This window comes from Balaenoptera ricei, chromosome 15, assembly GCF_028023285.1.
Source record: "Balaenoptera ricei isolate mBalRic1 chromosome 15, mBalRic1.hap2, whole genome shotgun sequence".
NCBI classification, from domain to species: Eukaryota; Metazoa; Chordata; class Mammalia; order Artiodactyla; family Balaenopteridae; genus Balaenoptera; species Balaenoptera ricei.
In genome coordinates, this window is record NC_082653.1 from 26,908,382 (window position 1) to 26,933,807 (window position 25,426).

Sequence of the window (25,426 nt, forward strand, 5' to 3'; positions counted from 1 at the left end):
AAATGAGTATTGTAGACAATTTTTTAAAACTCCAGAAAGACTGAACAAAAAATATAAAACTCAAAAACATTCATAGATTAAAAAATAAACCAGAAAGATAGAGAAAATGATTTATATACTTAATAATACCACTGTTTTGACATATTTCCTTTAGTCCTTTATGTATGTACATGTGCATATAAAATTTTTAACAATAAAATATTGTATTTACTGTGTAACAATACTTTGTTATTTTAAGCTGATGTATGATCATGAGCATTTCCTTATGTCAATAAACACTCTCTACAATTACTATTTTAATGTCTGTACAATTTTTCATTGTATGGCTGTACCATAATATAACCAATCCATTATTATGGAATATCAGGCAATTTCCAGTTTATTTAAATTATAAAATAGGCTGCAATAAATATTTCTAGACCAAATTTTTGTGGTTTTAATGCTTTCCTTAGGAAAATTCTAGAAGATAGTGGATCAAAACAAGTTAACTAGGACTTCCCCGGTGGTCCAGTGGTTAAGACTCTGTGCTCCCACTGCAGGGGGTGCGGGTTCGATACCTGGTTGAGGAACTAAGATCCCACAGGCCGCACCAAAAGTTAAAAGTGCAGCCAAAAGTTAAAAACAAAACAAACAAACAAGTTAACTATTTGGCAGTTCATGATATGTACTGCCAATTAATAACTTTTCAGAAATCTACCAGTTTACACTTGCATGGGTGGCATGAAAAAGTGCTTATCTCACATTAACCTTGCCGGCAATTAGTACTATATATACGAATCTGTGCTAATCTGAAGGTCCAAAACTGTCTTCTCATGACTGTTTGACACTGCACGTTGGGGGCTTATCCCTGAGGTAAAAACAGTTTCTCACATGTTTACTGGCCATGTATGGTTCCTTGTCTGTAAATTTTTTGTTCATTATCACATTAGAGATTTTAGTGGTTTTTTTTTTAGAGATTTTATACCAGTTCTTTTAACTATCATCTTTTAAAAAATTTGTTGCATATATTATTTTGCCATTTCATTTTTCTGTTGTTTATATATCTTAACATGCAGGATTAAGGTCAAATTAAACCAGTTTTCTTTCTGTGATTTCTTCCATTGTTTTTACGCTTAGAAATTAGAAAGCCTTAGCCCCATCACTTTGGGTCATTAAACATTTTGTTTTCCTTTTCAATACTTGGTTTATGCTATGAATGATAACACACACACAGAGAGGCATGTGTGTGCGCACGCGCATGTGCGCGTCCTGGTCTGGTAGGTCCAGAGCCCCACTGCTAGACTGCCCTCCCTCTGCAAGTCCATCCCTCCCCAGCCAAGACCTCGTACAATGTCATCCTCCTTATTATAGTTGGCGATGTCCTTCCGGAGGGTCCGAATGATAATCATACTCAGGATGCCTGAAACAAACAGGGGCGGGGAAGAAGAGGAGTCGTCAGCACGGCCAAAGGAGTCTTCCGTGCTGCTTGCCCTCTGGGCACGCGTGGCTTCCTCTAGAGGGAACTGGCTATGCAGCCGTCCCAGGTCCTCTCCTGGGCATAGCTCCACCTCAGCTACAGGGCAGGGGAAACAGAGGGTCACCCCCCAAGGAGGGGGAAGAATGAGCTGCTGGGATGGGCGGAGGCAGTCACAGGACACCGCTTGTATTCCAGGGAGAACAGCATCCCAGCTCCTCCAGGGCTTGGTCCTTCCAGCCTCTCCAGCCTCACCTCCTCCCAGGCTCGCCTCTCACTTGCCTCTGGTTATTTGTTGCTTTTAGTTATCAGGTCACAGCCCCATCTCTCTCTCACCTGCGTGCCTGTAACCCAGGCTGTTCCCTTTACCCGAATGCCCCACTCTGTCCTAACTCCTACTCACACTTCAAGACATCTTCTCCTCTCAACACCCCAAACAGTTCAGAGGCACCCCCGTTTGTACTTGCACAGCACCCTGTTTACCTATCTAGGCAGCACAGTGTAGTGGTTAAGACAATGGGTTGTAGGACCTTGAGCTAACTTAATGCTTTTTGGCTTAGCTCAAGGGGCTGCGAGGATGGGGATGCGTGTAAAGTGTTTATTAGCACAGCAGCTGGCCCCTGGGTAAATGTTTAATAAAGACAGCATTATCTTTACTTCTCCTGATACTGAAACGATCAGTTTCATTCTGCCTCTGACAACCACCCTCACCCTGCTCACTGCCCTCTTGCCTTCTGGCTTCTCACCAAGCCTGGCGCACTGCAGGGCCGTGACCCTTGCTGGAACCGTCTTTCCCTAGGTCTCTGAATGGTGGCTCCTCGTTCAGAGAGGTCTTCTCTAAAGCAGCCTTCACCCTTTCCTCAACAGCCATGCACATGCTTCACAGCACTTAGCACTATCTGGAACCCCACTACTTCTGTGCTCTCTTGTCTCTCTCCTGCCCGCAGAATACAGACCGTGAGGGCAGAGACTGGGTTGGGCCTGCTCAACACCACATCTAGCATGCGGCATGGGGCCCGAACAGGATGAGCAACGACGAAACACTGTTGAATGAGTCAATGAAGGTGTGCACGAAGAGGCGGCGCAGTCTTCCCCTAGGGAGCTCTCCTGAGTAGAGGGTGAATCTTGTTTACCTCTGTGTACTGATGCCTTGCACAGAGCCCTAATCTCTGCTTTTGACCTATGCTTGGCTCCAAGGACACCCTAGAAGTCCCCTGGGAGTGATGTGACACCGCAGCCCCTCATCCCTCACCCCCTTGTCCTCTCCACCCTCCAACCCACAGCTCTCTCACCTGACAGGAAGAAGACCACCACGACGGAGTTAATGATAGAAAACCAGTGGATCTGTACATCACTCATGGTCAGGTAGGTGTCCCAGCGAGAGGCCCATTTGATGTCACTCTCCTGGCGGTGGGGAGGAAGCACTTGAGAGTCAGGCCTCCACCATGACAACTCCTGCCCGGACCAGAGCCCTCCTCCCCTGCCGTGGGCTCCAGACCCTTCTCACCTCCCAGTGCACAGAGTAGGTGAAGTACAGCTGATTCTCCTTGGTGGGGTCAATTTCTTGGGGCGAGGAGTTGGTACCCTCAGGCAGGGTGCATGAGCTCTTCTCGTCTGTTTTGAGGTCTGTGAGAGACAGAGACTCAGTCTGTTCCTGCAAGGGCTGGTGCCACTACCCAGGGACTGTTCTGCGGGTGCCCTCAGAGGCAGCGTGCTGCGGAGCAGTGGCTGAGAGAACAGATGGCAACTAGAGCTTTAAAACTGTGCTCCCTTGGGTGGGATGGGGAGGGTGGGAGGGAGCCCCAAGAGGGAGGGGACATAGGTATACATAGAGCTGATTCACTTTGTTGTACAGCAGAAACTAACACAGCATTGTAAACCAATTATACTCCAATAAAGATGAAAAAACAAAAACAAAAAAGAAACAAAAAACTGTGCTTCCCAGAGCCCTGACTTTCCAAAGGGCCTCAGGGGCTGCAGAGAGGTGTTTGTGGGGAGGGGTCTGAGTCCCTATTTAGTCAAACGAATTCTTCCTTCACTCAATTCAAACATTCATTTGCTCATTCAATCCGTCCCATTCAACAGGCAAAAACAACACTGACTCACTCTCTCATACGTTCACTCACTCATTTAGTCCCCAGAGTCCTGGCACTTTAGTAATTCAATCACTCAGATGCTTCCTTCCTTCATTTACACATTTGTTCATCTTGCTATCTGTCCATTCATTCAGCCAACAAACATACAATAAATAAGCACCTACTATGTGCCAGGTACTGTGCTGGAGAGAAAGTGGTGAGAAAAGGAGACAGGGTCTCTAACTTCGAAGAGCCAGTAGGGGAGCAGCTGCTGTCAAACACTCACACAGTAAATGTCAAGCTGTAACCATGACACAGACGGGAGGAGAGGCAGTATGATGCCCCAAAAGTGCAAGGTCTATGTTTTACATAAGACTTCCGCATATGACTTTGTTTGACTACGAGGTTCCACAGCTTAAAAAAACTCCAGAAACTCACCACCACTGTGGACAAAAGGCCAGGCGTGCTAAATGGAAGTGCACCCTGTGGTGAGCTAGGGCTGCCAGGCAAGGTGAGGCCGACCAGATCCTGTCAGGCCCACAGGGCTGGGCCTGGGCTCTCAAATTCCTGCACAACTGTTGACCCGGGGCCAAGTTTAGTCTACGCCAATCACCCACACAGAGGAGCAGAAACACAGAAACCTGCTGCCCAACAGCTCTGTCGGTACCCCTGCCCCTTGTTCTTCAACCCTTTGCTCTTGAGCTGGCTGGTTCTTATGATAGGCCCAGCAAAGCCCCAAACTGCTGTTTGGTCTTGGCCACGTCACTGACCTCTCTGAGCCTCTGGTTCCTATCATAATCAGCACATACCTCCCGGGGTGGCTGGGAGGTGGTAAACTGGTAAGGTGCTGTGCCAGGCCAGGAGACAACATGTCAGCTCTCCCATTGCCCCTCACCTTCTCTAATGGGAATGTAGTGACCCTACCTTCGCTGGGCCCATATGCCACACTGGGGCCTATCAGCCATTTCAGGAATCAAGGGTGCAAAGACCCTGGGTGTGGAAGCCCAGGCCCGTCCAGCCCTGCCCCTCTGGTCACACCTCCCCACTCACCCTCCAGCCTGATGCTCTGGGGAATCACCTCGAAGCGGACGACGCGGTATGTGTGCTCCTGGTCCTCTTCCAGGTCCTCCCGGTGGTAGTAAAGGATGAACGAGAGGTGATTGTGCAGGTAGATCTAAAACAGAGCAACAAAGAGAACAAAATAGCTAGGAGCCAAGAAACCACCAGAAAAATCACACAGGGTGACCAACCAGGTATTAGGTCCCTTCCCTCATCTAGCAGACCCAACTGTACCAATGTTCCAAAAACACTGCTCTTATAGCAACCTGTTACTCATGAACCCTCCAGGGCTCTGTGGGGCTTACTAGGTACAAGTTCAGACCCCTTAGGCTGGTGTTCAAGGCCTTCTGTCACCCTAACATACCCAGCTGTCGTCACCCTCTCAGACATGTTAGTTTGCCTGGTCTCCCTGGGTCCCTCCCTGCCCCGTGAACAGTCCCCACCCTGAACTCCGTTCACGGATTCACTTAACTAGAATGCCATCCCAACTTCACTCAGCTCAAGCCTACCTATTTTTCAAGGCCCACCTCCTCCGTGACAACCTGAACGCACATTAGCTCCCTCTGAACTCCTCTGGCATTGACCGTCAAAGCACTGGCCCAGTCAGGATTGGGACTTAAGATCCAGGATATGACACTGTCAGTTCTCTTCCTAGTTATGAAAGAAGCCCTTGGAGGACAGGGATTGTGCCTCAAAAGAAACGCTTTTGTTCTTTATTCCCTAAGTAATATGTGTTCAGTTTAGAAAATGACAAATATAAGAGGATCACTGTTACAATCAATGCCATTAGCATATTTCTCAGTGGCTGTGCTATGAAGTGCTTACACAGATTATCTGATTTACTCTGCATGACAACCCCAAAAGGCAGGTATGGCTATAACATACATTTTACAGATAAGGAACCCAAGGCTTAGAGAGGTGAAAGAGGTAGGCTTAAGGTCACTCACCAACTAGTAAGTGGTGAAGGCAGGATTCAAAACCCAGGGAACCCGCATGCTCTTGACCACTCCTGGGCTCTCTCTCTTACATACTGATGAAATTCCAGACTTCTTTTTTTTGGGGGGGGGGTTAATCTTATAATCCATATAATCATGTGGAATCTGAGTCTTTAGGCACTGTGCCTTCCACCTCTTGTGTAGCATCCGCCAGAGCCCTGCCCACAGCACTTAGACTTCTGACAGGCCATGGCCGGGGGCACCAGGAGGAACTTGTCTTGGCTATCCCCATCTTTTCTAAGCCTAGAGCTACATGTTTCCCCCTCCCCTGTGGCCCCAAGTGCTCGTGACTTTGGGGAGTGGCTCCCCCAGCCCTCTGAGCACATCAAGACACTCTACCTTGTTGACATCCGTGAAGCCGAGCCGGTAGCCGTGTTCAAACTGCACGTCTTTCTCTTTCTTCTTGTCATCGCCGTCGCGGTTGGAGTAGAGTTCCAGCCGGGTGGCCACAGGCAGGTTGTCTGCAATGCTGGAAACCCAAGGCCCCGCTCAGTCCCTCAGACCGCCTCTCCCTCAGCGCCCTCCCCTGTGCGAACTCGACGCTGGCAGGGAGCAGAGGACAACTCACAGGTGGACATAGTAGTCCTCGGAGATCCGCTCGGCCACGAGCCGGCTCTGTTCCACGGTCAGGATCACCGGCTTGTTGGACTGGCTGCACAGAACCTCACACTTCTTTTCACTGTTCATGAGAACCTGGAAAGGGGTGTTGACAATCCGGTCCCCTCTCAGCACCTCTCCTGCCATAAGAGAGACAGATGGAGCTCAGAGCTTCAGCCCTGAGGTTGCTGAGGTCAGCAGAGCCACGGAGACACAGGGCCCACCTGCAGGGCCTTCAGCCGTCCTGCAGCCTGGCACTCAATGCATTACCCTGCCTGTTCAGGCCAGGCTTGCCCACCTGACGCCCCCTTGTTGTCCCTCCTCTCCCTCTGTGCTCTAGCACCACCAGACTCTTCAGAGCACGTCAAACATGCCACGTCATTCTGTGCCTCTGGGCCTCATGTCGTTTCCTTTGCCTGGAGTGCCATTCCCTGCCCCACGTTCCTGGGAAACTCTTCCTCACCCTTCAAGCTCAGCTTCTATTCCACTCTCCGGGAAGCCCTTCCTGACCTCCTCAGGACTGAGTTCGTCACTCCCTCCTCGGATTGCCCTCTGCACAGAGGCAGCATCGTACAGTGGTGAAGAGAGGGCTACTGAACCCTGGCTCTGCCACTGACTAGCTTAGCAGTCTTGGTAAGTACCTTAACCTCAATGAGCCTCAATTTCCTCATCTGTAAAATGGGGATAATAGTACCCATCTCACAGGGTTACAGTGAGAAATAAAGTACCAGGCACAGAGTGGGAAGACAACAAATACTATCTTTATCACCAGCATCACTTCTGCACCTTTTCATATGTCAGTGATGTGACTTTGTACAATATGTTGATGGGTTAAGTTTTTGTCCTCATACCTCATTATGAGCTCTTTAAGGGCAGATAATGTTTCCTATTTATTTCTCCATCTTCAGATCCTGGTTCAGGGAGGAAGGGAGGTAGGGTAAAATCCAGCACCTGAGATTTTTCAGCCAAAACATCTTTTTAACTTAACGAACTGGCACACCCCTTGCATGCCTACTGCCTCAGAGAAACCTGCTGCCAGACGTCCCAAGAGCAGGCACCGAGCAGTTAGGGCCTGTCAACTAAACCCAACGGTGATTTCATTCTGAGCCATTCTAACACTTCTACTGGGATGAGGTGGAACTGGCGCAAGCCGAAGGAGACCTACCAAAGCCCACAGGCGGCACTAATGCCCACACACGCCTGGTCTAACAGCTGCCTACCAGTGTGGACCCGCTTGATGTGGGACTCTTGGCCTAGTCATTCATTCGTTCATTCATTCATTCCTTCCCAAATATCCACTGGATATTGGTTATGTGCTGGGCTCTGGAGAAATAATGTTGAACAGACATATGGAGCTTATGGTCTAGTGAAAAGACAGACTGATTAATCAGGATAATGAGAAGATACAGTACAATATGAGGAACTTGCTCTAGATGTGGGGGAGTAGGTCTAGGACAGCTTCTCTGAGGAAGTAATGCTTGAAGTGAGCTCTAAAGGAAGAGAGCCTTAACTAAGCAAAGAGATAGGGGAAGACTATGCTAGACAGAAGGGAACAGCACACACAAAGGCTCCCTGCCTGGTTGGGGGGCGGGGGGAAGGCAGGGGGACGACGCGGTAAACGTAAGAGGCCTGTGCAGCTGTAGTGCACACAGCAAGGGTGACTTGAGGCGCGCTGGAGAGACGGGCCGGAGCTGGACCTCAGGGGGCCTGTGGGCCAACGGGAAGTTTGATCTCTATCGAGAGAGCCACAAAAACCAATAAAGGGTTTCTAACAGGGGCGGCAGAAGACATTATCCAGTTCTGGTTACAGATCACTCTGGCTGTTTTGTGAAGAAAATATCAAAGATGCACGGAACTGGCTGGGGGCGATGGCAGTCAGCTATGCAAGTGGGCGGTGATGGTGGCTGGATTAGAGGATATAGTGAGGGTGGAAACAAGTACACAGATTCAGGAGCTACTGAGGAGGTGAAATCTAGGGGGGTTGGTGCTGGCTGACACAAAGGATGAGTGAGGAGTGGTGCATATCAGGAAGACTATGAGGCTTCTACAACCAAGTTCCAGTTGGGGGGAAAATGGGAAAAACAGCAAATTTAGACTGAAGGCATTTTTTCAGTTTGGATATGTCAAGTGGCTATGTCAAGCAGGCAGTCAGATATCCAAATATGAGGGTCAGAGGAAAGGTCAGGGCTATCTATAGATAGAAGCTGTGAGTTGCTGGGATACAGATGGTAAGTGGCAGGGCCACAGGCTTTACCACAGTGGGGAGAACCACTCAGCTGTGCAAAGTAGCACTCTGACAAGTGTGGATGAGGCCACTCAGGAGAGGGGGGAGGGTAAAAAGGGGCCTGGATGAAGGTCTCTACACCTCTCCCCCACTTTCCCCCTCCTTTAGAAGGCTAGTTATGCAGGTGAGTATGCAAAACCCAGGGATGGACTGGCCAGTGGGAGGGCAAGAACACCAAATAAGATATCTGCATGGTCCACTGCTGAAATGATCTGGGTCATCCTCTGCCATTTTACAGATGACAATGCTGAGAACCAGACCCAGATAGTGACTAGCCTATGACAGTGACTGTGGTAGTGCTAAGCCCCTGGGCTCTTTCCTCTACACCATGCCCTACCACTCACTTCTTTTCAGTAAGGTCAATAAGGAACTCACTTGAGGAAAGAAAGAACATACAGAGAGAGGAACAGGGCTGAAGATCAAGTAAGGTGGGTATCATTTCTTGATATTTAGAAATTATTGATACATTTAAACTAAGAAAGAGGACATACTGGCCTGGAACAGCTCACTTCTAATACGGAAGTATTCATTCTAATTTTTAAAGCTGGGAGCAGACAGCCAGCCACACTAAACGAGCAACAAGCTGAGTGGACCCTCTAAGCGAGTCTGATGTTATATTCCAGTACTTCTGCCGCAGACATGCCCCCACCCACCCCCGCCATGATATGAATCTCCACCAACATGATAATCAGGAGCACAGCCCTTGGACAGCCCAAATGAACCTTTCTGGAAAAGGCAGTCTGGACAACAGAAAGAATTCTGTTTTTAGAGTTAAAAAACCTGGGTTAAGATCTCAATTTCTCTACCCATTGACCATGTGACCACAAGCAAGTTTTTCAAACCTCTGAAGCTACTGTGCCCTCTACTATGGCATGGGGGCCATCATACCTGGCTTTGCTGAGTTACAGTCGGAACCAAGTAAGACAGTGCGCAGAGTGTACTGCTTAAGGCTATGGACCCTGAAGCCAGAGTTCCTGGGCTCTGCCACCAACTCGGTGAGTGACCTGTAGCAAGTGACTTCACCTCCTGTGCCTCACTTCCCTTATCTGTGATAAGGGGATAGTAAGAGTAGCTACCTCAGAGGGCTGTTGTGAGAATTAACTAAGGTAAGCACAGACGTGCTTAGAACAATGCCCGGCTCACTGTTAGAGCCCTTTAAGTATTAACAGTGATGATGATGAGGACGTAGAGTACAAGGCTTGCGACCCAACAGGCACTCAATCAAGGCTGTTTCTGCTCCACTCAGGGAGGACAATAACTTTTACTGAATGACAACTATGTGTCAGACACTGGGTCAGAAGTGGCAGAGAGAGACATGTAAGACATGATCCCGCTGCTCAAAGAGCCCCTAGGCCACAGAGGGAGGCACCACACAAAGCTGGAATGAGATACACTGTGGCAGGATAACTTTTGTACACGGAAGTTTCCATTTCTATGAGGCAGGAACATTCCCCAGCTTCACGGAGGTTAAGGTCACGCAGCATCACACTGAGGTGTGCCCAACTGCTCAGCCTTGGGCTGTAGATGAAGCCACACCAGCTCACAGGGGAAGGGAGGAGCTGCTGTGAGGGGTCTCGAGGACACAGCAGGTCAGGCTTCCCAGCAGCGGCAAGGTGGTCAGGGCACGGCATGGTGTGGAGAGAAAAGAAGGGTAAGCGGCAGGCAGCAGGAGCAGTCCAGGCCCCGAGACCGACCTCCGTCCAACTGCACAAGGCGAGACTTCGGGACTGGCGGTGCTGCCTGCTTTTGGTCGAGGCCTGCCCCAGCTGGTCTGGGACATCCAATACCTGGCAGTAGGTACACCTGTTGGCTAGGGGTTCTGGAAACATCTGAGCCATGGGTAGCCCCGATGGAGAAGGCAGCCCTTTCAGGGGACTGCTCAAGAGCCAGTTCTCTCCTTTCCCCTCCCTAAGCTATAAGAGAACAGGAAAGTCTCTTAAGTTCCTTGAAGTCAGGGAGGGCATCCTTCCAAGTTTTTATCTCCAGGACTTAACACTGAGATGGCAGAGTATGTACTAATAATCATGTCCTCAACAGAGGCCACCAAATGTCTTTTCCTTTAAGCCTGAAATTCCAGCAAAGAATTATCTGAATTAAAATAAAATGGCTGCTATTTATGAACACACATGCCAGACACTGCACTGGGTGCTTCACACATTATTTGAGGCAAGGCCTGCACAGCTTAGCAAGAACTATGGTGATGTCCCTGCTTCCATTAGGGCCAGAGATAATCACTCATTCTTTTAATTAAAAGCAGAGCAGGTTACAGAAGCCGCAAGAAACAGAAGGGGATATCTAGAAATCAAGGAGAGCCAGTCGGAGCAGTAGCTAAGGGCTCCAGCTCTGAAGCCTGACTACATGGATTCCAAGCCCAGTTTAGCCATTAATTAACAGTATAACCAGAGGCAAGTCACCTACCCTGTAAAATGGGAATAAACACCACAACTACCTCCTTCAGGATGTTATGAGGATTAAATAAGCTAATCTGTATATAAACTATGTAGAATGTTGTGCAGCACACGGTAGGTGCTATATAAGGGTTAACTGCTATTAACATTATGAAAAGATCTGGGTTCCTCTTTGGGATAGCGTGACAGCAGTGTGAGAGAAGAACTTACCCAGATTCTCTGCCTTGTAGGTTATTTTGCTGGGCTGGCAGAAGGGCAGTGAGTAGTATTCATAAGGCAGCTGGGTGCGAGAGCTGGTGAGCTTCACAGCCTAGTGGGAGAAGAGAGGCCATTATTCCTCAACCCAGAAATCAAGATGACTGTTCCAGTAATCCTCCCTGGTACCCACTCATCTTTAGTATACTCGGCATTATTACCTAATAAGCAAACTAACCACAGCAGACACAACTCTGGTATACTATACAATTATTTCACAGTTCACTAGTTTTAGATTACATTATAGATTTTGTTTAAAATCACAACCAAATCCAATATATACTCAGAGTCCTTAACATGCTGATATCCTTTGACCCTATAATTTCACTTCTGGGCATCTTTCCTAAGGAAATAACTCCAAATAAGGGAAGAAACTTCAGGAACAAAGAGCTCCCTCCTCATTCCTAACCACAGTGGTCTTTTGCCTCTAGTTCCCTGAGCCCGGCCAGCCCTCTCCTGCTTCAGGCTTTCAACCTGCTCCTCTCTGCCCGACTCGCTGCCTCCTTCTCACATTTGGTCTCAGCTTAAATCCCCTCACCTTCGAGTCCTTTCCTAATCATCTTATCAAAGGAATTCCCTCATCTTCTGTATTTCAACACTTCTAGTTATCTTTGTAGCACGTCTGATAAAATGTAATTATTTTATGTTTTTGTTTTTGTTTTCCAGAGAAATCAGTTTCCCCTACTAGAATTTAAGATTAAGCTCCATGAGGGCAAGGACCATATGTGTCTCGCTTACCTATGTAACCACCGTGCCTACAGATCTAGGTACACAGTACATGCTCAATAAATGTTTGCACAATGAAAAAAGAGAGAAAAAAATGGAAAAACAGCTAAAAGCCCCATAATGGGAAATTGGTCAATAAACCACAATATATTCGTTTAATTAAATATTATGCAACCATCAAAGACGAAGTTTAAGAAGACCATGAAGAAGAACATTTAGGAAGTGATGCAAGCACACAGAATGCAGCTCTGGAAACAGTGACAGCCACAGACAACTCCCTAAAACATGGATAAAATAGAACCAATCAAAATGTTGCCAAAAAAAATTAATTAATTAATTAATTAATTATTTTAAAGTTTTTTTTTTGATGTGGACCTTTTTTTTTTTTTTAAAGATTTTTTTGATGTAGACCATTTTTAAAGTCTTTATTGAATTTGTTACAATACTGCTTCTGTCTTATGTTTTGGTTTTTTGGCGGCGAGGCATGTGGGATCTGAGCTCCCTGACCAGGGATCAAACCCGCACCCCCTGCATTGGAAGGCGAAGTCTTAACCACTGGACAGCCAGGGAAGTCCCAAATTTTAACTTAAATGCAACTAAAATTATCTTTGCTATTTAAAAACTATTAACCATTCCTCATACACCATCTGAAAGTATAAATAATTTTTAGAATCCAGGTCCACAATCCTTACTTAAAACTCTTGCTTTGGAATTAGGAATTTTTCTAATTTTAAAAGAGCAATGTGGTATATTATAAAACCATGGGTTTTATAACACCCCCCAGCTGGGTCTGGAGCAGTACCCCACATTCAATGACAAGGAAATGCAAAAATATTCATACTAAGTGGGAAAAATAAAGTTAATAAACAGTTCAGGTCAGGTCTCGCCTACAATGAGTTTAGAAAAACTCTAAGTTTCAGAGCTTTTAGATGTTGGATTGAAGGACGGGGGACCTCTATTAAGCATTTCATGAACTGCTTGAGGCAAAATGACCAAAAAGTTATTGTCTGTTATAACAGCCTGTTATTTTGCATTTCTTAGCTTTCTCTCCTTCTGGACAATCAAAAAAGAATCCACATTACAAAGAAACTGAGTCTCACCTTTATGTCCCCTCCTGCCCTCTCCCTTCCCACCCAAGGTGTACGCTCTCACATGCCCCGCTTGGCAGGACTGAAGCCAGAACTACCCTGTCCTCCCCATGCCACAAGCTTTGCTCTGGAGGGGGCTTCTGGCAGAGGCACTGGGAGGAAGGGTACTGCGGCGGTTAAGAGCCGGGCTCTGAACTAACCCTATGTCTCCCTCACAATGTGACCTTGGGCAAGTTGGTTCACTTCCTCGGGCCTCAGTTTCCATAACTGTAAAATGTTCAGTAAATCCCTAAAACATACAGTATCTGCCTCACAGGGCTCTTGGGGGGCATCTTGAGCTAAGCCATGCATAATGCCTGGCATGTAAATAATCCTCAATAAAGGTGACTTTAATTATTGTTCCCGAAAATTACAAGTCTGACTTCCAAGGAAGAGGGATGCTCACAGTAATGCAACACATGGAATGGCGCATTTGCTTGTTACTACTACACAGTTCTAAATGCAGACACTTTCTAATAGTCATTGATCATATGTATGTATCCACCCTACCAGGCTATGTACTAGGAGCTGGTGACGCAGCAGTAACCGAGAAAGATAATATCCCAGCCCTTGTAGAACTTGATTCGTGGTAGTTTTCGTTTTTCCACAAATGTATTATATTTTTAACCTCTAAACTGGTTAACTCCCCCTGGATAATGAAAAGTTGCTTGCATCTAATGCCCCAAATAAGCATGACATGTAGCAATTGGTAATTTTGTAAATGCCCAAAATGTGGTGGCAAACAAAGGCACATGACAGCATGTCAGGTGGATGGCCCTTTGTGATTTTCTGGGCTTCTGTTCCCCCTTTTGAACACTGTGATGCTTAGGACAGGATAAAAACTTTATTTTCACACAATCTCACTGCTTTGCTTTTGCACAGACCAGTAAAGATGTGGTTCCCATCAACAAGAAATGTACATTTTAGGAGCAGAATTTATTTTCATTACTTTATAAGTTTTGCTAGTCCTTTGTACAGAATCACTAAGGATTTGAAGGACTACTTAAAAACTTCAACTGTATGTTATTTTGCCTATGGGGGACCAATGTGGTAGTCAAGAAGCTGGGGGTTTATGGAAGTGTGAGAATGCCGAGTACCCTACACTGTAAACACTGCACAGAAAAAAAGACTAAGAAAAATAACCCAAAGTATTAAGGGTGGTTATATTCGGGTGATGGTAGAGAGGAGTTCCTATAGCTGGGAGCTCTGGTACAAGGTCACACCCCTTGTCTGGTGGCCAGTCCTCTCGCCTCAATGTGGGAGAACTCTGCAGCTGGCCACTCCAGTTCCAGAGCCTTCCACAGGACTCTGTTGTATCACAGCTTAATATCTCCCTCTGCCCAGTCCTGCTTCCCTTACTCCCTCCCAATTGCCGACCCTGAGCGCCTAGTCAATAAATCTCTTGCACCAAATCTCCACCTTAGAGTTTGTTTCCTGGGAAATGAGATCCAAGAAGATCCACCACCAACCCTCAGCCGTGTTTAGGGCTCTGAGAATGCCAGCAGGAGTCCGAGTCATTAATCAACGTGCCAGTCTGCCCACTGCCCTGATCAACCATATTTTAAAGGACTCTCCCATAACCCTGTCACAGGTGACTGACCCACAGGTGGGCATCTAGGCTGAAAAGGTGAGGTGGCCCAGTTGGATGTTCTTCTGGACTCTGATTTAGGGCAACGCTTTCAAATCCTAATCACTCATGTACCAACTTGCCCTATCTACTTACCACTTATTCTGCTATTTTCTTGGATATGATTCATTTTCAGGTAAATACCTTTATTTGAGAAGCAAACATTTTAACACTATTAAAAATGGAAAACCAACGACAGCCATGAAATCATGAGTTGAAGTAATGGCTATATTTTCTAGTATTATTAAAAGAAAACAGCTATTAAAATAAAACATACATGTCACCCACTTAAAATCATCTCATATACCACCACTCAGATATGCAGTGCACCGTTTGGAAATACTGAACTGGAGAATCCTGGCAGAAGCTAAAATTTAAAAAAAAGGCCATAATAGGCTGCGTATACACAGATGATATGAGTTATGCAGAGAAAGCCGGTAACAGAGAGGAGGATGGAGAGAGGCAGAGATGTCACAGAGAAGGAGGCAGGTTGAGAGAGATGGAGACACAGAAAGAGATGGACACAGAAGCGAGTGAAAGTGAGAGAGAAACAAAGACACACGAAGAACCAGAAACAGAGCCAGAGCCAAAGAGAAAGAGAGAGAGGGACAGAGAGAGAGAGAATGCACTCATACAGGCAGAGATGCAGAGACAGCCAGAGGCAGAGAGAGAGGAGAGGCGGAGATCCCGGCACTGCGGGGCCCGAGGGACACCACTTCCGCCCCAGCCGTGCGCAGTGAATCCTCTTCCTCCCAGGCTAAGCAGCACTGGCCTGGGTTCTCTGCAACCACAGGAGGGATGTGACCAGCTCACCACAGTCCTCTGGCCAGGTTGCCCAGCACAGAGGCTCCCGCAGACCAGGAACGCACTTACCTTGATTTCTACAGGGTCGTTCTGGTGGAAGTTGATTGGTGCGACCCCAGGAACATAGAAGGCCCCTGTATCACACGTGAGAGAGAGAAGCAGCAGGGACCACGGCAACCAATCCTGCTTGGAAGAAGAGAGGTGGCAGTCGGAATGGGGGAAAGAGGTGAACAACCCTCTGGGGCACTGTCACATCTGCTTTAACTGACGCAGTCTCATCCCCACGCTGAGAAGCCTGAGGCCCCCCAAGGGCTACCCTCTAAATGCCCCCAACGGTGCGATGAGGCACTGATCCTGCACTTCCAGAAACGAGCCACAGATTGAGTGCAGTAATTAACAGCAGGGCAAAAGGGCAGACTAATACAGGAGCCACGGCTCCCCACTCTTCGAGCAATGTTCCTTTCATCATGTCACATGTATCACTGCCTTTTGGGCCAGCAGGAAACAAAGCTCCACAGTGTCCCATGAATTCCCATTTCTCTACATAGCAACAGGCTTGCTTTGTCAGAAAGCTCCTATGTTACCAATACATTTTCCTACAAACCGTCTCCAAAATTGTCCTGACCCCACCGCCTCCCATCCTCTGCCTCCTCAGCTCCGTTTACACCAGCCTTCTTGTTGTCTCCTGACAGCAAGTCCTTCTCCACCCCCTCAGGGCCATCACCTTCACTGCTCCCTCTGTCAGAATGCCCTTCCCACAGGTGCCTGCCTGGGTCAAGTCTCATCCCTTATTTCATTCAGGTCTCTCTCAAATGTCACTTCCTCAGAGAAGCCTCCACTGACTAGCCCGTCTGAAATGGCCTCCTCAGGGCTCCTATTACCCATTCTCCAACCCCTTACTCCACTTCTCTTCGTGGACTTAGCTAATTGACATGGACATATGTATCTGTTTACTTGTGTATTATCTGTCTCCCTTCACTCGAATGTAATCTCTGTGGGAGCAGGGACTGTGTCCCCAGTGCCTGGCACCTGGTAATCAAAGGCAAGAAAGATCAATTACCCACCTCAAGAAGTACCCCATCAAAGCATCTCTTTCCCTTCATTAATATGCTTCGCCCCCTCAAGGTACTAGAAGAGCTTCCTTCCCTCTGCCTGGCTTGAACAAGGAACTGTCGTCCACACACCTGGATCACCAACTCAATTGCGCGGCTGCATCTGCCTTCTCTCTCCACCTCTTTTACCGCTGTGGCATTTCAGACCCTCATTTCCTCCCATCGGACACTGGCCACAGCCTCCTGATCACCTTGTCCCCGCATCCTTCAAGTCACCATCACCACCACACACACACACACACACACACTCTCTCAGACGATTCTTTCTGGAACTCAGTGTTATAGGGAATCAGAATCACTCACTCAGGGGGCTTGCCAAAAATGTAGACTCATCTGTATTTTTACCAGGAGCACAAGTTGAGGAAAACTGGCTTTCAAAGTTTAAGGTTCTGAGCTTGTGCACTAGTTTAGATACAGAGCCTGGTCAAACTCTTAAAAGCAATATATTCATAGAGTGCTTTCCTCTGATCTGCTGTCATGTTTATAAGTATCTGTCAGCTGATGTGCATTATGAAATATGAAATAATAGTCTGACCCCAACAAAAACAGTGAAAAATGGCTAAGACAGTTGTATTGAATCTGGTAATCACAAGGTCAGCAGAATTAGGGGTGAAAGCAAGATCTTTAAAAGAAATGACAAGACAAAAAGGTGAAAAATGTCTCATGGGGTAGGATTCTGTATAGGAAGTCAGTATGTTCCCCGCTTCTATCATTTTTTTTAACTTTTTATTTTTAAATAAATTTAGGTTTACAGAATATACTATGAGAGTTCCCATATACTCTTCACCCACTTTCCTCTAATGTTAACATATTACATAACCATGGGTAAGAGAGGCTTTTAAAAAAATAACTAGTTTAAAAAAGTTTTGAAAAAACAAAACATATACAGTAAATATTCGCGAAGATTATGGAAAAACCCGAACAAACTTTTTGGCCAATCCAGTAATTCAAACAGTACAAATGGGTATAACCATGAAAAATAAATCTTCCTCTCTCTTCAGCTCCCCACAGACAACTGCTAGCAACAGTTCCTTGAAAATCCCTCTGGAGATATTCCATGCATGTACAAAGGGAAGCCTTTAGTAGCATGCGTTTGCCTTGATACAGCAACAACAAACAGATTTTTATTCTTTCTTTCTGTGAGAGAAAGCCTACTGACTGTGGGCTGGTTACAGCTTCTGATTTCCTCTCCATCAAGTGGAGGATTTCCTCCACTTGACCAGTCATCAGAAGATTCTAGCCCTCCCTCTTTGCTAGGCCTCACTGGGCAGTCCTTAGAGTGAGTGCTTTGTGTGAGAGAAATAAATTCTGTCCTTTGTTTTCCTCAAATTCCTCTTTGAACCTGAATTCCAGTTAACTAAATGCAAGGAAGACAAACCCTCTATTTCTGACATCAAATGTCAGCCAAAAGTCATTTAAAAATAATAACCCAACTCTAAATTTTTGAAAAATGATGCAGAAAACAGACAATCCTCACACATAGATACTATCAACAAATCACAAATCAATTTATCTTAGAGGAAGGATCAACAGATGAAAAATGGCAAAGAATTATTTCCACAATATGCTAGAATTTTTGAATAATATAAGTTGGCAACCAAAAGCAATTCAGAAGTTCAGTTTAGAATTAATGACTATACCAAGATGATACTGTTAGTTTTAGATATTAAAATGTCACTGTTTCGATATTTTCATATGGCTGGAGGGATTATAAACTGAAACATTTCTGGGGGGCAATTTGACGCCATCAAAATCCTCCCCTCAAAAAAGTCCCCCAGAAGTGCATACTCTTTGACCCTGCAATTCTACTTCTAGACACATTAAGAAAAATATGACAAATATGCCAAAATGTACATAAAAGGATGTTCACCACAGGGTTATTTAAAATAGTGAAATAGTTCACAACTTACAATAATAAAATGCCCAATATTAGTGGAATGGGTTAAACTATGGTGTAACCACTTATCCTTTTATGTAGTCATTAAACATGATGATATACTTCTTGAGTAGGAATATTCAAGCTTTAGATTTATGTAGAAAAAGCAGGGGATAGAACCCTGCTCAGCCCCTCTTTTTTAAAGTTATGTTTGAGAAAATGAAGTGATGTTTTCCTTTTTTGCATATCTGTATTTTCTAGTTTTTCTTTGGGGATTATACCTATTTATACCACTTAAGAAAAATAATAAAATAAATTAGGCAAAAGAAAACATCACTGTTCTGAACGCCTAGGTTAGAGCAATTCTAGCTTGGTATGGAATGAACTCTACCTGCTGGCCCCAAGATGCCTTTCCATCAGCACCTCCCACCTTTTCTTTCTAAGCCTTCAGGAAGACCCCAAGTTTGTCTCTGCCCTTGGCAAGCAGACTTGCCCAGGTGAGGATGCCTTCAAGGTCTTTGCTCAGGCTGTTTCTGACACTTGCCCTTACCTAATTCAAGTCCTACCTACACTTGGAGGTCCAGTTGAAATGTTGCTTCCTTCAAGAACCCCTCAGATCCCCACAGGAGGAATTATCCTCTTTCCTCCTATTTTTCAAGGCACTTGGCAAATATCTCTATGATGACACTAGAGGCAAGAAATTGGAAACTACCCAACACCCAAATGAACGCTCACATCTATACATGTTCAAAGACTGCTGCTTAAGTTATTTGACAAGTATTTAAATCTGTACTTGTTTAAGGCCCTACTATAGCACTTTTCATGTTGTATTATGGTTTAAGTATCTGCCATCTCTCCACCTGCACTAATCACTTGTCTGGCTTTGTTGATGTGAGTACTCAACAAATCCTTATCAAACAGGCTAACAATAAGCATCAACTAACCTCTGATCTATAAAAATATAAAATCATCCATTCACATACAGGTTGAATACTACAGTTCTTAATCTTTGCTATATCCCCTTGATAACTGATTTTTTTCAAATCCTCAAATTTAAGGAGTTCTTGACACCTCCCACCTTTCCAGCTGTCCAAGGACCTACTGTGAGAATCCCTGAGACATCTATTACCTCTGTACCCTATCTGTACATCTAGGATACTGGTTCTCAACCCTGATGCACATTAGAATAACCTGGGGAGTAAATGGATTAAATTCCCAATCAAAAGACACAGAGTGGCTGAATGGATAAAAAAACAAGATCCAGTGATATGCCGCCTGCAAGAGACACATCTAAAGACACACACAATGAAAGTGAAAGGACAGAAAAAGATGTTCCATGTAAACAATAACCAGAAGAAAGCAGGAGTAGCTATACTTATATCAGACAAAATAGACTTTCAGTCAAAAGCTGTGCCTAGACACAAAGAAGGTCATTATATGATGACAAAAGGGTTAATTCAATAGGAAGATAAAATAATTATAAATATATATGCACCCAACATCAGAGCACCTAAATACATAAAGCAAATATTGACAGATCTGAAGGGAGAAATTGACAGCAATGCAATAATAGTAGGGGACTTTAATATCCCAATTACAATACTGGATAGAACATCCAGATAGAAAACTGTTAAACAGCTGACTTGAACAACACTACAGACCAAATGGACCTAACAGACATATATAGAACCTTCCACCCAACAGCAGAAGAATACACATCTACTCAGGTGCACATGAAACATTCCCCAGGACAGACCACATGTTAGGTCACAAAACAAGTCTTAACAAATTTGAAAAGAGTGAAATCATTCCATGTATCTTTTCTGACCACAAAGGAATGAAACTAGAACTCAATGACAGCAGAAAATGGGAAAATCTGCAAACAGGTGAAAACTAAACAACACCCTCTTAGATCAAAGAGGAAGTTGAACAAGAATTTTAAAGGTACCTTAAACAAAAGAAAATAAAAATACAAAATGTCAAAATTTACGAAATGCAACAAAAGCAGTATTAAGAAGGAAGTTTATAGTGATAAATGCCTACATTAAAAAAAAACCCTCAAACAACCAACCCAACCTTACATCTCAAGGGACCAGAAAAAGAACAAACTAAGCCCAAGTTAGCAGAAGTAAGGAAATAATAAGATTAGAGCAGAAATAAATTGAAAAGAGAATGTTAAAAAATAGGAAAAAAACCCCAGAACTGTGTTGGTTTTTTGAAAACACTGACAAGCCCTTAGCAACCCTAAGGAGAAAAAGACTCAAATAAATAAAATCAGAAATAAAAGAGTAGACATTACAACAGATGCCTAAGAAACAAAAAGGATCATAAGGGTCTACTGTGAACAATTATAGGTCAACAAATTGAATAAAAAGGAGACTAAATCAGTAATCAAAAACCTCCCAACAAAGAAAAGTTCAGAACTAGATGGCTTTAAAGGTAAATTCTAACAAACATTCAAAGAAGAGTTAATACCAATCCTTAAACTCTTCCAAAAATACAAGAGGGAACACTTCCAAACTCATTTTATGAGGCCAGCATCACCCTGATACCAAAATCAGACAAAGATACCACAAGAAAAGAAAACTATAGGCTAATATCCTTGATGAACACAGATGCAAAAATCCTCAATAAAATACCAGCAAATTGAATTTAACATCTTGCTAAAAGGAGCATACACCAAGATCAAGTGGGATTTATCCCTGTGATACAAGGATGGTTCAACAAACGCAAATCAATCAATGTGATAAACTACATTAACAAAACGAAAGAAAAAAATCACATAATCTTTTCAATAGACACAGAAAAAGCATTTAACAAAGTTCAACATCCATTCATGGACTTCCCTGGTGGAGCAGTGATTAAGAATCCACCTGCCAATGCAGGGAACACGGGTTTGAGCCCTGGTCCAGGAAGATCCCACGTGCCACGGAGCAACTAAGCCCATGTGCCACAACTACTGAGCCCGCGCTCCACAACTACTGAAGCCCGCACGCCTAGAGCCCGTGCTCCACAACAAGAGAAGCAGCTGCTATGAGAAGCCCGCACACCGCAATGAAGAGTATCCCCCGCTCGCCGCAACTAGAGAAAGCCTGCGCACAACGAAGGCCCAATGCAGGCAAAAAAAAAAAAAAAAAATCCATTCATGATTTAAATTCTCAAAAAAAAAAAAAGTATAAAAGGAACTTACCTCAACGCAATAAAGGCCACGAATGAAAAGCCCACAGTTAACATCAGTATTTCTTGCTTATCAAAAATATATGTGTTCTACCTCCTACACTGCTGGTGGGAATGAAAACTGGTGCAGCCACTATGGAAAACAGTATGGAGGTTCCTCACAAAACTAAAAGTAGAGTTGCCATATGATCCATCAATCCCACTCCTGGGCATATATCCAGACGAAACTATAATTTGAAAAGATCCATGCACCCCTATGTTCACAGCAGCACTATTTACAATAGCCAAGACATGGAAACAACCTAAATGTCCATTGACTGATGAATGGATAAAGAAGATGTGGTAAATACATACGTGTGTGTGTGTGTGTATACACACACACACACACACACACACACACACACACACATATACATACAATGGAATATTACCCAGCCATAAAAAAGAATGAAATAATGCCATTTGCAGCAACATGGATGGATCTAGAGATTATCATACTAAGCGAAGTAAGTCAAAAAGAGAAAGACATATACTGTATGATATCACTTATATGTGGAATCTAAAATACGACACAAATGAACCTATCTACAAAACAGAAGCAGACTCCACACAGATATAGAGAACAGACTTGTGGTTGCCAAGGGGGAGGCAGGGTGGGGGAGGGAAGGATTGGGAGGTTGGGATTAGCAGGTGCAAAGTATTATATATATGATGAATAAACAACAAGGTCCTATTGTATAGCACAGGGAACTATATTCAATATCCTGTGTTAAACCATAATGGAAAAGAATATGAAAAAGAATGTATATATATGTATAACTGAGTCACTTTGCTGTACAGCAGAAATTAACACATTGTAAATCAAGTATAGTTCAATAAAATTTTTTTAAATATATATGTGCTCTAAATTTCCCTTCCTAGGAAGCCAGAGTCCAGACTTTTTTGCCTTACCTGATATGTGATGTGAAGCCAGGGCAGAAGATTACAATCTCTTATGGTTATCAAGACAATTAAATCTAAGAAGTTACTCCAGTTCTTTTGAAACAGAATCCTCCAATCTTAGCAGAGAGACACTGCCCTGGGGAACTCAAGGGCTCCATGAGAGCTCAGGTTGCAGAGAAATTGAAAGCAAATCCTGAAAGACTTCAATACCCTTTTGTTCCAAAGTCTCAAACCAATGGAGCAAGTAGACACAAAAAACAAACAAACAAAAAGACATAACAACAAAGAAAATACTCACCCTGGCGGAAAACAACATTAAAAAGTAACAAGAAGCCACAGAGTCACTGAGCACCTAAAAGTAAGTACAAGGCACTGTGGCACAGTCCCTTCCTTCCATTTACCAAGTCCCTGCTTTGTGCTAAGCACTTTACAAACACGATTCAGGCAACTACAACTACCTGGGGATTTCTATCACCATTTCCCAGATGATTGCCAATTAACCTGAGACCCTGAGATTATATAACTTGCCCAAGATCAGAATGTACAGGAACAGGTATGCTCTTTTCAGGCAGGTGAGTTGCATTAAAAGATGATAAGCATGTAATGGTGATATCGATAACAATGGCAGCTAACATTTACTGGATACTGATTACGTGCCAGGCACACTTCTAGGTTCTTTTCATGCAATAACCCAATTAACCTTGACAACAATCCTATGAGATAGAGACTCTTACTATTCTCATTTCAGAGATGAGGAAATTGAGGCTCAGAGAGGCGGTATAACACTAGCTGAGTCAGAATTTATACCCAAGCAGTCTGACTCCAAGGCCCATGCTCTAACCAGTAGAGAAATCAGCTCACTACATTGAACACCTACTATATGTCAGGCACTGTGCCAACCTCACAGAATGCACACCCACGAGGAGCTTTCAGCCAGCTGGCGGACAGAGACAAGTCATCAGCCAATGGCAACACTACGTCCCAGATGCTAGGGAGGGCCTAGTCTCTTAACCTATCAGTTAAGAGGCTAAGAAGTACAAAGGAGCAGCAACAAGCCCAGTCTTAGAGGGATGTGGTGCAGATCTAAGAACTCAAGCCTACTCCAGGGCCTGAAGGGAAAGGAGAGGGAAGAGAGAAGTGTTCCAGAAAGAGCAAAACACAGGCACAAGGGCCTGGGGGCAACCATAAGGAGTTTATGGCAGGTGAGGTGTAGGCTGGTGCTTCTCAAACTTTAATGTGCATACAGATCACCTGGAGGGCTTATTAAAATGCAGAGTCTGATTCAGCAGGTCTGGGGTGGGGCCTGAGATTCTGTATTTCTAACAAGCTCCCCGGTGATGACAACATTTCTAGTTCATGTGAGTAGCAAGCATGAATAGGTCTGTGTAGACAGGAGACTGGAAAACGGGTAAGGGATACATCACACAAAAGCCACACTGAGGAGTTTGGGCTTTCTCCTTAGTGCATTGGGGAGACACTAAAGAACTTTAAGTAGGAAAGAGATACATCATATCTGCAGTTTTAAAAATGACTCTGGTTACCGAGTACGTGTGCGTATGTGTTCGGGGGAAAGGTGTGTGTGTGCAGCACATTTCTGCTCCAGAGACATAGTAATATCCATCCCTAGAGAAGTCACCTATAAATTCTTGGTCAGATATGAACAGAAGCAGCAGCCAGGTGGGGAAGCAGAATGGGAGGCAGTGGTTCTGAAACTTGAACAGGCAAGGAAATCACCAGGAGGGATTATTAAAACAGATTCCTGGTCTAACCCCCCAGAATGTCTCTTTCAGTAGCTCTGGAGCAGGGCCTGAGAATCTGCACTTCTAACAAGTTCACAGGAGATGCTGGTACTGCTGGCCTTGTCTTGGGATCACACTTTGAGAACCACTGGTGTAGTGGAAAAAGCACAGGCTTTGGGGGGCCATACAGATATGAATTCAAAGCCCTGACCCACCACTTCCTAGCTGTGTGACTTTGGGCAAGTTTTTTAAACTCTTTGAGTCTCCGGTTTCTTATTTGTAATAAGAAAATAGTAAAATAATACTAAACTCATGGCAGGGCGGTTGAGTGATGATGGTGGTAAGGATTAAGTAAAGTACACATAGTGTGTGCTTGATAAGGCAGAGTGGCTTTGCTCTGGGTTGCACTGGAAGGCAGGACCAATGAGTACGCTGCAAGGAGGGAGATGTATGCTCAATCTAAGGAAACTTCCAACAAGAGAGTTATCTAGCTAAGGAAATGGCCATAACCATGAGCAAATCAGAGAGAAGGAGGTGACCAAGGAAGGAGGTGAAAGGGGATATCCCTACCCTAGTGAGGAGAGTGAACCAGAAGCCTTATTACCTCCTGTGAAACTCAAGAAATTCATGATTCCCTTGAAAATATGGGACATTCCATCAACCCAAGCAACCTAAAGGTGGAACAAAACAAGGCAAAGTTCCACCCAGAGTTGGGTTCCATAAAGACATCTTTTGGGACTTCCCTGGTGGCGCAGTGGTTAAGAATCTGCCTGCCAATGGAGGGGACATGGGTTCAAGCCCTAGTCCGGGAGGACCCCACATGCCACAGAGCAACTAAGCCCGTGCGCCACAACTACTGAGCCTGCGCTCTAGAGCCCACGAGCCACAATGACTGAGCCCACGTGCCACAACTACTGAAGCCTGTGTGCCTAGAGACCGTGCTCTGCAACAAGAGAAGCCACCGCAATGAGAAGCCCATGCACTGCCACGAAGAGTAGCCCCCGCTCACCACAACTAGAGGAAGCCAGTGCAGCAATGAAGACCCAACGCAGCCAAAAATAAATAAATAAATAAATTTATTTATTTTAAAAAGACATCTTTTGAAGAACCTCAGGGTCAAGTAATCCAGGAGGCCAGAGAGGGGAAGTGACGTGTTCATACAGCAAATTA

At 44.9% G+C, this 25,426-nt stretch overlaps 1 protein-coding gene across 2 annotated transcripts in view; it reads right to left on the reverse strand.

The window, feature by feature from the left end:
• Positions 1-25,426, reverse strand: part of TM9SF4 (transmembrane 9 superfamily member 4) — a 54,776-nt gene that overhangs the window by 17,100 nt on the left and 12,250 nt on the right. For both annotated transcript variants that reach the window (XM_059898975.1, XM_059898977.1), the window contains exons 2-9: positions 15,480-15,593; positions 11,082-11,181; positions 6,151-6,319; positions 5,922-6,051; positions 4,579-4,702; positions 2,961-3,079; positions 2,746-2,857; positions 1,329-1,399 (exon numbers count right to left, since the gene is read on the reverse strand). In XM_059898975.1, coding sequence (XP_059754958.1) covers positions 1,329-1,399; positions 2,746-2,857; positions 2,961-3,079; positions 4,579-4,702; positions 5,922-6,051; positions 6,151-6,319; positions 11,082-11,181; positions 15,480-15,593 — 939 coding nt within the window. The remainder of the gene's footprint in view (positions 1-1,328; positions 1,400-2,745; positions 2,858-2,960; positions 3,080-4,578; positions 4,703-5,921; positions 6,052-6,150; positions 6,320-11,081; positions 11,182-15,479; positions 15,594-25,426) is intronic.